Source organism: Python bivittatus, unplaced genomic scaffold (assembly GCF_059951505.1).
Source record: "Python bivittatus isolate LINGU-HERP-01145 unplaced genomic scaffold, Pbiv_v1 ctg000000_np1212, whole genome shotgun sequence".
NCBI classification, from domain to species: Eukaryota; Metazoa; Chordata; class Lepidosauria; order Squamata; family Pythonidae; genus Python; species Python bivittatus.
The window spans coordinates 653,055-666,445 of record NW_028277028.1 but is presented as its reverse complement, the minus strand read 5'-3'; the positions used below and the strand labels follow the sequence as shown (position 1 = coordinate 666,445).

Below are 13,391 nucleotides of genomic sequence, written 5' to 3'. Positions count from 1 at the left end.
GGGTAGCTGATCTGACTCCCGTTCGCTAAACACCTCCTGCAGGTTGCGGTATTGCTTAGGAATGTGATTTGCAGCCTCCACTGCCCTTTCTCCACTCACAGTGCCCATCTGACAACGTCTTGGTAATTCCTTCAACTTCCACTCCCCCCTCCTTCGGGAAACGCAAGATCTTTTCCTCCCAGTTTACTTCTGGGTTCTTCCGTTTTAACCAGTTCATGCCCAGAAGCATTGGGTTGCATGCCATGGGAGTTACTAGGAATTTAATAGTCTCTCTATGGTCTCCCATAGTTAGCTCGAGCTCTTCAGTATGATATTCCACCGGCCCTCCCGCCACTGGGGATCTGTCCAGCTGGGTAAAAATCACAGGGGTTTTGAGTCTCTTTAAGCGCAGTCCCAAACCTCGGGCGAGGGCGGGATTAATCAAATTTCGAGAGCGGCCAGAGTCTATCAGCACCCGTATCTCCACCCTTCGATTTGTCCTCACCACCCTTAGTTCCACCCAAATTTTAATGGGACTCACCCCCATCTCTTCGCTCTCCGAGTCCTCCCGTGAACTGCTTTCTTTCTCTGGAAGAGCAGTCGCCTGTCGGAGAGAGAGCGGAGCTAACAACTTCCGGGTTTTGCCGTCGCCGCGTGTTGCCGCTCTAGCTCCTGCCTCGCTGCCTACTGCCGCCGACTCCTTCTTGCTGGGCTTCGAAGACTTCGAAGACTTCGGCCCCTTCTGCTCCATCTTCTTGCCTCCTTGCTCCGTCTTCGCTTTAGGGCACGCTGCGGCAAAGTGCCTCGGCTCCCCGCAGTTGAAACAGACGCGACGGCTCCGGCCACTTTCCGGCGCGCTGGTCTTCGCCTTGGGTGCCGCCTTCTTTGTTCCAGGTAAGGGCGGAAGTTGGGTTCTTGCTTCTATGGTGCGCCATTGCTCCTCCACCTCGCCTGCCATAGCGACCCATCCATTAAAGATTTTGGAGTAACCCCGGCACATCGCGCTGCAACAATTCGGGTTGCAAGCCTCTCTGGAAGAACTCAATTAGGAGCTCTTCAGGCACATTAGGCAGCCTCTGAGCCAAACCCCGAAATTCGTAGGCGAACTCGGACACCGACTTGGACCCCTGCTTCAGCCTTTCCAGTCGCATCATGCTTTTAGCGCCACACACGGGTCTTCAAAGCGCACGCAGAGAGCCGCCATGAAATCCTCTAATCTCCTTAAAGCCCGATCCTTCGCCCTGTGCAGGCCAACCACCCATTCGGCTGCTGTGCCTTCAAAAAAACTGGACACATAGGAGACTTTCTCCTCACTGCAGAACAATCCCCCATAGCCCTCCATGTAGATCTGAACCTGGGTGATAAAGTAAGCAAGCTGCTCAGCATCTCCCCCGAATTTCATGGAGATGCCCCGCTGCTGCATTGGGCTCTTTTTGGCTCTGCTAGGTGGGAGATCCTCCTCCTCCTCGCTGGAGGTCTCACCTTTGGCTGATTGCTCCGCCGCCTCCGTTCCTCCCAGTGTAGCCGTTGACTCTGGCGTAGGGAATGTACATCCCCTTCCAAGCAGTTGATCTACTGCTGCCTTTAATGCTCGCATATCATCGGATAGGGACCCCATCTGCCCTTCCAATTTTCCCATGCGATCTTTCATCGAAGGGCCTCATCCCTTCGTCGCCGTTGCCCTCACTCCCGCTTGGGTTTGGCGCGATGATTGCACCAGCTCCTCCTGGGTTATCACCTTCACTTCCAACGGAGGAGGAACTGGCCTCTCTTCTTCTTCCTCAATGACATCGTCAGCCATCCCGTTGCTCGGTGGGTCCCGGTCAACGTGAGGCTTTGGACTCCCCGCAGGGCAAGCTCCCTGGTGGAAGTCTTCACTGGGAGTTTTAGCAAAATGTAACGAGCTGCCACCTTTTGATCTCAATTCCAGTAACTTTCCTTGCAACCAATATTGATTCAAAAGAAAGTTCATTTATTGAAAATAAGTGTACAGTTCCAAAGCATTGCTAAGACTGAGCATAAGCGCGCCAAAAGTTGTTTTTCTTACCTTACCCCCCCCCCCCACCTTCACTGCCCTTAGTTCTTGGTCTTCTGATTCCCTCGCTGGTACTACCTTGCACATTCCAGTGCCTGTGATAAGGAGCCATCTGCTTTTAACGGTTTCTCATTCCTCCCCCCCCCCTTTTACAATGGTAGAACCGCAGCATGTAAAAAGCAATTTCTAAACTAGCCACATAACAATCTACTATGAAATCTTGCGAGGATTCTGACAATGTGTATGTCAGACAGAACTGAATATGCTTGTGTGTATATGTAAGCATGTGTGTGTGTGTATCTGTGCCAGCAGCCATCCTCCAAAAAAGGTTTTGATAAAAAATTAATTGAATTAATAATTACCAATTAAAATTAATTATCTGTAAAATCAAGTATCCCTCTTATAAAATTAATTGATTTCCATGTGCATATGCCACCATTTTTTCATAAACAAAAACACACATTTCCATCTCTCTTTCCAGTAAAAATAGTAAAGAAGATAAAAGCAGGATGTAGATAGGATTAAGAGGAAAGGTAGCTGCACTGGGGGGAGAAGGAAATAGGGAGGAAGAAAACTGTATGGAAGAAGACGCTCTAATAGAATTGTTTGTCTGTGGTGTTCAGTGTATAACTAACAACTGAAATAATTAAAGTGTCACTTTTACCATAAGAAATGTAGTAAGAATATTACATTTTGAAAAATATTGCATTAAATCTTTATTTTTGTTTTCAGGCTTTTCTTGCACAGTGTGATACAGTGGAAGGAAGTATTGGTCAAGAAATGGATAAACTACACTCAAAGAATATGGTCCTTGCAGAATGAAGCACTTTTAAGTAACTAGGATAAATAATTGCTCTGTGAGCAGGAAGAAGAGTTTGCTCTTGATTCTGGAGCAGCTGTTCAAGTGTTCATAATTTTATTTTTAGCAGAGTTCAGTGAGCGTGTTGCATGTTAGCTATAGCTTATTCATCAATATGTATTCTGGTTGTGTTTAAGGGTAGTCTTTACAAAAAAAAAACCCCTCTAATCTCCATTTTGTTCATTTTTTTCTTTGCTATAGACCAGTATATCTTTGTATGAACATTAATGTTTCAGCTATTGTAGTTTCAGCATTTTTATTCATTCTATCTTTTAATAACTATTTTTATGGATGTTGTACAATCAAATCAAATATCTTTTATCATTGTCACGGAAAATAAAATTCATCTGTAACACATTAAGATGAATTTCCAACCACGTTATACTGAACATATAACTTCCTTATGTTAGATCATCAGAGTAAGTGCCCTATTGCAATCTGCAGTTAATAGTGAGTCAGTCCTGCAGCCATGAGTTTGGCTACAATGTTAAGCATACCATTCATAGAACATATCTAGATACCTAGGGAATAGGACTGAGAAAAAGAGGAGAGTATTATAGGAGTATGCTAGGAGAGTATTATAGGAGTCTCTGTAGAGGGCACAGTGAAATGGGATGTGAGCTAATGTCTCCACAGTAGTTTTTTTATGATGCATTACTTCCAGGAAGATCAATAACAGCAAAAATAAATAATATGTGTAGCTCAGGCTGACATACTGTGTTATTTTTAGATTGCAGGAGATTTGGGTAGTGAAGTTTGTTGGCTGTCAAGAGTTATATACATCATGTCAGTTATATACATGCTTGGGTGGGATAGATAAACAGGGCTTTCAGACCCAAATTGTCATCTGAGGTCATAGTGCAAAAGGCTTGAATGAGTCAAAAATAAAGAAAAGGAAGAACATTCCAATATGCCATTAAATATATTATATGCTAAGCTTCATATTGATGAAGCAGGCCTGAACAACTATACAAGGATTCTGAACTCAAAGAATTCAATGAACAACATAAAAAGATATTAAGTAAGCCTATAACTTATCAGGCAACAGAAAAGCAATAAATCAAATTAAGCTTGGGAAGGCGGAGGCTCAGATGGGCTCATAGCTCAATAATATAAAGAACTGGAGGATGAACTATTATAACTGTTGACAAAACAATGAGTGAAATTAGAGACAAAGGCAATATCATAAAGGTGGGAAGAAGCAATTTGGATATATAGGGAACAACTCAGAGATACAGTCACTACAGTCATAATAGACCAATCTCCTTATTGAATGTTGATTACAAAATTTTTACTACAATATTAGCTGCATGTTTAAAGAAGTATGTGCCAGATATAATACATATGGACCAAACAGTATATTCCCAAGGATAACAGTAGATGTATAAAAATGCAATAGTATAAATCAGTAACAAGAAGAAATAAGTAATAATTTTTCTAGATGAAGAAAAAGCATTTGACAATATGGAATGGCTATTTCTATTTGCAGTACAGTAGTCCTCACTGAATGATCATTACGGTGCTGAACGAAGGGACTTATGACCTGTACCTGAAGTTACGGTGATCTGGGCCCTTGGCATTTGGTTCACCCTTACAACCAAGCCAAGTGTCCTGCAATCATGTGATTACCATTTGCAATCTTCCCTGCCGCCTGCCAGGAAAGCCAATGAGAAAGCTGGCAGGGAAGGTCACAAGCCATTGCTGCCTGCTGAGAGGACTCCCTCTCATCTCTGAGGGCTGCCTGAAAAAGCTTCATGCTGAAATCCAAGCATGAATTTGGCACAGGGCATTTTTAGGCAGCCCCCAAAGCTCCATGCACATTAGGTGTGGCGCAGGATGTTTAGTGCACAGAGCTTTGGGGGCTGCCTGAAAATGCCCTGTGCCAAAATCTTTTTGGATTTCAGCATGAAGCTTTTTCAGGCAGCCCCCAAAGCTCTGTTTGCTAAATGCCCCATGGGACACACACAGCACACAGAGCTTTGGGGGCTGCCTGTAACAGCTTCACACAGGGCTTTGGGGGCTGCCTGGAAAACCATGCTGAAATCCAAGCAGGATTTTGGCAAAGGGAGCTTAGCGCATGGAGTTTTGGGGGCTGCCTGCAAAAGCTTCATGCCAAAAATCCAAGCAGGATTTTTAGCCATGGAGGATGGGGGAGGGGTGGGGGAGGGAGCGAGGGGGTGCATGGTTGTGTGTGGGAGGATCGGGTTGGGTGTGTGGGGGTGCGATGTGGATCAGGTGTGCGTGGGTACCCAACCCATGCTGTACCCCAGCACACCGGACCCGACCCTCCTATGCCCCCCCGCACCCCCTCCCTCCCTCCCCAACTTGGCTGGCCTGGGGCTTGCAACTTCCTACCAGCTTCCCCACTGACTTGATTGTGGGAAGCTGGCAGGAAGTTGCCTCATCTAATGACCAGAACATTCACTTAACGATAGCAACTGGGACTGCTGGGCTGTGGTTGCTTAGCGATGCAGTCACGTGATGTTTTGCCTAATGACCGCATTGCTTAGCAATGGAAGTCATTAGGCAAGGACTACCTGTATTGACTAAGATAAATCCTGGAGAAGAATTTAAAGTTTGGAGAAGAATTTAAAGCATATATCCACAGCAAACAGCAAAGATTACAGGTAGTCCTCGACTGATGACAACAATTGGGACCGGAATTTCCATCACTAAATGATACAGTCATAAAGTGCAACTGCATAACTTAGTGATTGCAATCCCTGCAGACTCAGTTGTTACCTCAATCTCATGGTTGTTAGGTGAGGCAACTTCCTCCGGCTTCCCACAGCCAAAGTCAGTGGGGAAGCCAGCAGGAATTTGGAAGTCCCAGACCAGGAGGCAAGTAAGTGGCTGCTGCTGGATGGGGGAGGGAACATGGGGCTGTGGGGGAGGGTTGGGGAGGTTGTGCAAGATGTGCCGCATGGGTCAGGGAGGGTGTGCAGTGGTGCATGGCAGTGCAGGAGGTGCAGGTTAGGGAAGGTGTGTGGGATACATGAGAGAGACATGGATCGGGGAGGGTGTGCAGTAGTACTCGAGAGGTACTGTGCGGGTCAGGAATGGTGTGTAGGGGTGCGCAAGAGGTGCTACATGGGTTGGGGAGTGGCTGGGGAGTATGTGCGGGTGAGGGAGACTTACCCCAGGGACTTGTGACCTTCCCTGCCAGGTTCCCCATTGACTTTCTGGGAAAGCTGGCAGGGAAGGTTGCAAATGGTGATCCCGGGGTGCTTGGCAACTGATCTTAAGTGTGAATGGGTTGCCAGGTGCCAAGATCGCGATCATGTGACCATGGGGTGCTGGGACAGCTGTAAGTCCAAGAACCAGTCATAACCTCCATTTGTTTAGAACCGTTGTAATTTTGAACAGTTACTGAATGAATAGTCATAAGTCGAGGACTACCTGTATAGTACAGTACAGAATACTTTGTATGAACTTTTCAGTAAGTAAAGGTACTACTGAGCATGTTCACTTTCTCCTCTACTATTTGTGATTGCTTTAGAAGTATTAGCAAATAAGGTTAAAAAAGGGACAAATATCAGGCATCAAGGCTCAAAGAGAGCAATGTAAATTAAAATGTTATGTGGATGATATGGTACTAACTATTATGTAACTGCAAAGTTCAATAAGACAGCTGATGAAAACAGAGGTTTTGGTGAATTCTCAGAATACAGAATTAACATACAAAAATCAAAAGTAATAATGAAATAATCTATCTCAAGAAGAAAAAGGCTTCCTGCAGAAAGAGTTGGGTTGCTAGTGTAAGGTTTACCCCGTTCAGCTGCAAGAAACTCGTGACACACATGGGTTCAGCAAAGAAGTTTACTCAAGTGTAACGTAGGTAGGTACAGAAAAAGTCACGGTTGGCTTGGCATATCTTACAATTGTATTTTATAGCTTCCCCGTTCCCGCGCGCTTTCCCCCGTTGCTTGGTTACAGAGTATCTGCAGTAATCCCCCCTCGCCCAAATGGCAGATTCAATCTGGTTCTTTTGTGTTCTTGATTGCCATCTATGGGTTGTGCGGTTGTTGTCTTTGTTGGGTTTTCCTGTTGCGTGTAAAGCCGGGAGTTCTCAATCACGCGCTGATTGCTTCCCTTCTGATCCACTGCACTCCCCTTTGTCTGCAGTGCTCAAGGGCAGCCGGCACTGATACAAAGTATCCACTTGCGGTTTGAGTTAAGCATTGCCACCTGGCCATAATCAGTTCGCAGTTTCACTTCCCCTTTTCCTCAGCGCCCAGGCGGTGAAATTGACTAGGCGCGGCTGAGCAGTGCTGCGCCGTGCCGTGCCGTGCCGGCTGAATCTGACAGCTAGACTACAAAGGATCCAGTGAAATATTCGGAATTGTATTTGACAGGCAATAACAAATATTTCAAAATAATTACATAAAATTATGGAGAGAAATTTAAAAAGATCTTGAAAGGTGGGGAAAAAATTAAAACTCTCCTGCTTAGGTTTCATTGTGACTGTTAAAATGAATATGTTACCCAAAATAATTTTTTTATTTCAAATAGTGCCAATCTCAATCCCAGAATTTTTATTTTTCTTTTTAATATTGGCAAAATACAGTCAATACTGTAGATTTTATTTGGAATGGAAAAGAAGTAAAAAAATATTACAAGATTCAAAAGATAGAGGTGGACTTGCTCTTCTGAATTTTAAATTATATTATCATGCAAGTTGTTTGTCATGGATAATTGAATGACAAATCTCCAAACAACAGAATGTCAACATTAGAAGGTGCTGGACTAGCTAATGGACTTCACAGATATTTATGATACAAGGATATAAAAGAAGACAAAAACTTGACATAAGACAAAGCTTAATAAAAACCTGAAACTCTATAAAAACAATGTCCAACAATCTCACCTTTAGCCTCACTTTCAAATGGTTTTTATTCTGAAGAAAATTATTGCAAGAAAAGTGCAATTACATATGCAGATATGATACATCCAGATTCCAGAAATAATTAAAGACACAACAAGAATTATCCAATGAAGGTTGAAATCTACCATGATTGATATATTTACAGATTGCTGGAAGAACAAAGAGTTATCTCAAGAAAGGAGGGTCTTTATGACAATGCCACATTTGAAATGCTTATTCAGAGCCAAGATCACCTATTAGGGCATATATACAGTGGTACCTCAGGTCACGAACGCTTCTGTTCACGATCAATTCGGGTCTCAAACAGCTCCGTTCGCAAAATTTTGCCTCCGTTCGCGAACGCCGGATCGGGTGACAAACAGGATCCACGGCCATTTTCCCTCCCGTGACACGTGGTCGTGGCTTCCTGTAGGGAGGGGGACTCTCCCTTCAAGCAATAACCGCCTCCCCACCTGCCTTCCTGTCCTCGACGCCAGAAGTCGCATTGAGCAAGGTTAGCGTTCTCTCCCTTCGTACTGTATTTTGTTTCATATTTTTGCGGTTTAAAAAAAACAAACCATATGGTTCAGAACGGATTAACTTTGAGTAATTACATTGAACCTTATGGGAAAATTTGATTCGGGACGCGGCCAAAATCGGGTCACGACCAAATTCGGAGGGGTCAGAACGGATTAACTGTATTTACATTGAACCTTATGGGAAAATTTGATTTGGGTCGCGACCAGTGTCGCGGAACGAATTAAGTTCGTGAACCAAGGTACCACTGTATAAACTGCTATTAAATATGACCCAGAGAGAGAACAAGTAAAAAATTGTATGATAAAATGGATGGAAATTTTTAAAGAAACAATTACAACACAGCAATGGGAGGAATTATGGAAAATATTCCGTGTTGCAATTTAAGAGGAAATTGATACAAAATGTTTTATAGATTGTGTCAGGTTCAGCCGGCACAGCACTGCTAGGAAACCCGGCCAGCCGCGCTGAGCCAATTCTACCGCCCACTCGCAAGCCGGGGAGAAAGAGGAAGTGTGAGCTGTGGCTGATTAATTGGCCACCTGCGCCCACTTAACAAGGAAACCGCAGAGTGGATGGATTGTATCCACTCTGATGAGCAGCACACGCCGGGACAAAGAGCAAAGCCGCGGGCTATGGAAGGAGATCACTGTGCGATCGAGAAAACCCTGGCTTTGCGCGCAATGGAAAGGACCCTGGGGGAAACAAGACCACGCCGGAGCAGCAGGCAGTCTAAGACAATGGGATACTGGCTGAACCTGCCATTTGGAACATTAAGGGGGATTATTGGGGTATCGATAATCCGTAGCTTGTAACCTGACAACAGGGCGAACCGCAGGAAGGGGAGAGTTATAAATTGTACAACGAAATGTGCCAAGCCAGTCCTGGCTTTGTTTGTAACTGTTGCGTTACGCTTGAGTAAACCTCTTTTGTGAACCACACGTGTCACGGGAGTTTCTCTTGACGAACGGGGCATTCCTTACAGATGGTTCATAACTCAGTCAATAATTGCAAAAATAGATAAATCATATAATAAAAAATGCTGGAAATGTGATACAGAAGGAACATTTTATCATATGTGGTAGTCATGTAAAATAATTCAAAAGTACTAGAAAGAATTTTTTTTTTAATCCGCATTCAATTGTGACCAATTCTGCGGCGACTGCCTGAACGAGTCCCTGTAGTTTTCAAGGCAAGGTGTTTCGGAAGTGGTTTGCCACTGCCTCCTTCCTAGGGCAGAGCCCAGCTGGCAAGCACAGGAGGCGGGGTTTCCGATGCTTCGCGCTGTTTTTTCAGGCGTGCGTGGCTTCCGCGTTACCGGCAACTGGTCCTGTCTCCCGTGCAAGGCGCCGCCAGCATTTTTCCTCCCACTGGGGTGAGAGTACCCATTTATCTACTCACGGATGCTTTCAAGCTGCTGGGTTAGCAGAAGCTAGGGATGACACAGGAGCTCACTCTGCCACGTGGAGCTGGGCTCGAACTGCTGAAGTGTCGACCATTTCTGACCTGCAATTTTCAGCATCCTTAAGCCACTGCGCCACTGCATCCCCTATAGAAAGAAATACACAATATTAAAAAAAAGTAAAAACAAAGTTTGAACTGAAACTTCCATTTTTTTTTTAATTAGGAATTGTTCAAGAACATATAAATAAAGTGTGCCACAATTTATTAAGATATATGCTGATGGCTGCGATGGCAAATCTAGCTCAACTTTAGAAAACAAACACTTTGCCAACAATATCAGACTGGGAAACCAAACGCAGCAATTAAGAGTATACATTCAGAACAGAAGTTTGACTAACTTTAAGCAACAATGGCTCTTCTATATATCATATGTTACACAGAAAGGTAAATGATGAGACAGTAGTATTTTTAAGGGGGAAATAATTGACATAAGGGCTGTAATCACAAATAATTTTAATAAATATACTGATGTAATTATCAGTTGGGTACAATGGGAGGGAATTTAAATTACCATATATACTCACAAGATAAGTTGAGAATTTTAGGTGCCAAAATACACCTCAAAAATTGGGTTTGGCTTATCTATGGATGGGCTTATCCGTGGATATATATGGTAATAAAGTGCCCATATATTCTGTATATACTCACAGATAAGTTCATCCATGGATAAGCTGATCCTCAAATTTTTAACCAAAATACCATGAAAAATGTGCCACCCGTGGATAAGCCAATTAGGAAAATTAAAACATAAAAATGTTGAGGGCCAGCTTATCCTCAGGTGGCGCATTTTTTATGGTATTTTGGTTCAAAATTCGAAGGTCAGCTTATCCACAGATGGGCTCATATGTATGCAAGTATATATAGTATGTCATTTTCTAATATTGTTTTTACTGATTTTTCTTTTTCTTTTTAATTTCTTTAATCCTTTACATGATTATGTGCATTATCTTTGGAATATTGATAAATAGTGATGATATTAGTATCATGATGAGGGTTTCAGAGAGATGTCTAGTTATTTTTTTTTAAATGACACAATGAACTAAATTCTATATATTGTGGATTCAGTCTGAAGAAAATGCACAACACTGAGGGAAAGAACCATGTTTATTGCAACAATTATCAGGTGCCTGCTGTACAAGAAAGAGGGCCCCTGAACAATAGAAAAGCTAGGTTTCTTTTTAATAGAAGTTGAGGGCTTCAAGGTGAGAAACCCTAGGGATCTGATTGGCTGACCAGTTTGGGAAAGCTAGGTATGTACATGGAGTAAGTTCTATTGTTAGGCATAGCGGGTCTTTCAGGAGGCAGAGCTGAGGAAGCCTATTATTAAGGAGACGGAATGTTGAGGTCATCAGCTGATAGAGGATAGAACAAGGGGGTTGCAATTTCCTTGTAAGCGCTACCCTTGGGCTGTACTGTTAACTGGTGAGGAGGCTTCTATTCTTGGGTTTTAGATGGGACTGCAGGGGGCTTTGTCTAAGGCAGGGAGGCTCAGTTTGGGTCTGAAGAGATTAGGCAAAGAGATGAACTGGGTTTGACTCTGGTCATATCCAAAAGACAAGGGGGGGAAAGGGTGCAGTCTGTTTTGTTTCTTAGATTTATTTTCTCCACCATGCTTATCATTCGATCAATCACTTAATTAAATAATGAACTTTGATGATCATTGTAAGCTCCCTGTTTATTTACTAAAATTTTATTCTATATTTCTTTTTATCTTTTTTGCAGCTATTTATTCTGTTCCTTCAAATGTTTTAATAAAACTACAGTATAAAAAAATAAAAAACTATATAAAAGGAACTGAGAATCATAGCTGGTTTTTAATTGCCAACTTGTTCTTTGACAGGTCAAGAGAAAACAGAAATACATCTTAAGAGATCTAAAAAAATCTGGTCTATCTTTAAAATAGTGTCCACTATCCTTTTCTTAAGCTCTCAGACCAAAAAGTTACATACAATTTCACATACCCTCATGTATGAGATTTAAATGACTTCCACCTCCCCTCTTTGATTGATTGACTAATTATGTGCTATCACATTGTTATCAACTCTTAATGACCATATAGATAGATTTTCTCTGACAATCAGTCTCTAACCTGGTTCTTCAGGTCTTCCAACAATGGTTGCACCCATTGCCACTGTAATTTGAGACCTTGCTCCTGGTCGTCCTCTTCATCCTTCCTTCCATTTTTCTCAGCATTACAGCCTTCCTATATTGCTGCTGCCCAACATAGGTTCCTGTTTGTTTTAGCTGGGCAGCTGGAATAACCTTCACGCTTTGGATGAATATATATCTTGAATATACAGTATGATGAATATATCTTGGCATATATCATTATGTTCTTCACACATCTCTCCCAGGAACACCCTCCTCCCCCGCATGATGAGGTGGCACAGCAAGACTTGTGGTGGGGGTGATGAGCCTCTAGTGGGAGTGAGAAAGTAGGAACAAGGTAAGTCATCGTTGTATCAACTGCAAGATAATTAAAAAATGGCAGCTATTTACCAGCAAAGAATATAGCAGCCTGGCAGACAAGGACAAATGGTTGTACAGGGCAGTGACCAGCCACTGGAGGGAAGGGAACCTCCAGCACTATAGCCAATTATAGCCACTATAGCTGTCACTATGGAAAGAGGCTACAGATCACCAGCTCAGGAACATTCTGGACAGCAAATGGCAGTTTTGAAGCAGAGCTTCAAAAACACAGATGGGGATGCATTTGCTTGAAGTGGACGGTGGATAACTTCATCTGTTCCTGCGCTGAATAAGTGGTGTGTGGCAGTACTGGTTATGGAGCAGACAGAAAGTGTGGACCTATCCTTATTGTCTGCACAAACAACGGGGGTGACTGTTGGAAGTAGGGTGTGTGAGAAGGCAGGGAGAAGTGAGGGCCTCAAACGAACCATGTTTGCTAGGGGAGAGCGCTGTGCACCATGGGGCAGCCTTGGGGGGGACGGCAGGAGGGAGGAAATACTGTAGGCAGAAGGCACGTTCGCACCAGAGTGAAGAGAAACGGCAGGGGGCGGCTGTTGGGTCAAGTGGGTATTGCAATGTGTATTGCGCTGATTGGATTCGGAAAGTGGAATGCCTGCGGTTTTGCGGTTAATTAGCGGCGCTCCGGGGCGGTAAAAAAAGGTGAGATTGTGAGCCAAGCCCTCTTAGGAGGGGGAGGACAGATAGGGGGTATAAAAAACCTGTCAGACCTTGTTTCGGGGTTCCTCCATTGCTGAGGGAGGGACCCACCTTTGCAAACGTGCCCAATAAAAAACTTCTGTCTACTGGACAACCGAACCCGTGTCTGTCGTTTTCTGACAGGTGGCAATCTGCCAATCTCACTAGGTGCTCCAGATCCTGGACTGTGAAGAAAAGGCAGAGGGGTATCTGCCCTCATAGCCTGTGTGGAAGTGCCATCACAGTCAGGGCTAGGGTCGGGGAGCGGGCAAGTTTGTAAGAGCAAGGAGCTGAGCACAGAGCCATTTCTTCTATTTGTACGATCCATAGTGCCTGGGGAGATCAAGCTACTATCTTACTTCCAGCAGTTGGTCCCCTGCTGTGTGTGTAATGAAAAGTGCTATCAGTTCATCAACCCAGTTTGCTCTCATCTCATTTCACTTGTCTCCCTCACCCACCCACCCCCAAAATGGCCAGGGAGTAATGTT

General features: G+C 43.8%; 1 protein-coding gene across 2 annotated transcripts in view; it reads left to right on the top strand.

Annotated features, from left to right (window-relative positions):
* Positions 1–13,010, top strand: part of BAG1 (BAG cochaperone 1) — a 45,690-nt gene extending 32,680 nt beyond the window's left edge. For both annotated transcript variants that reach the window (XM_088147360.1, XM_007441579.3), the window contains one exon: positions 2,747–13,010. In XM_088147360.1, coding sequence (XP_088003486.1) covers positions 2,747–2,836 — 90 coding nt within the window. In that variant the 3' untranslated portion in view covers positions 2,837–13,010. The remainder of the gene's footprint in view (positions 1–2,746) is intronic.
* Positions 13,011–13,391: the final 381 nt, after the last annotated feature.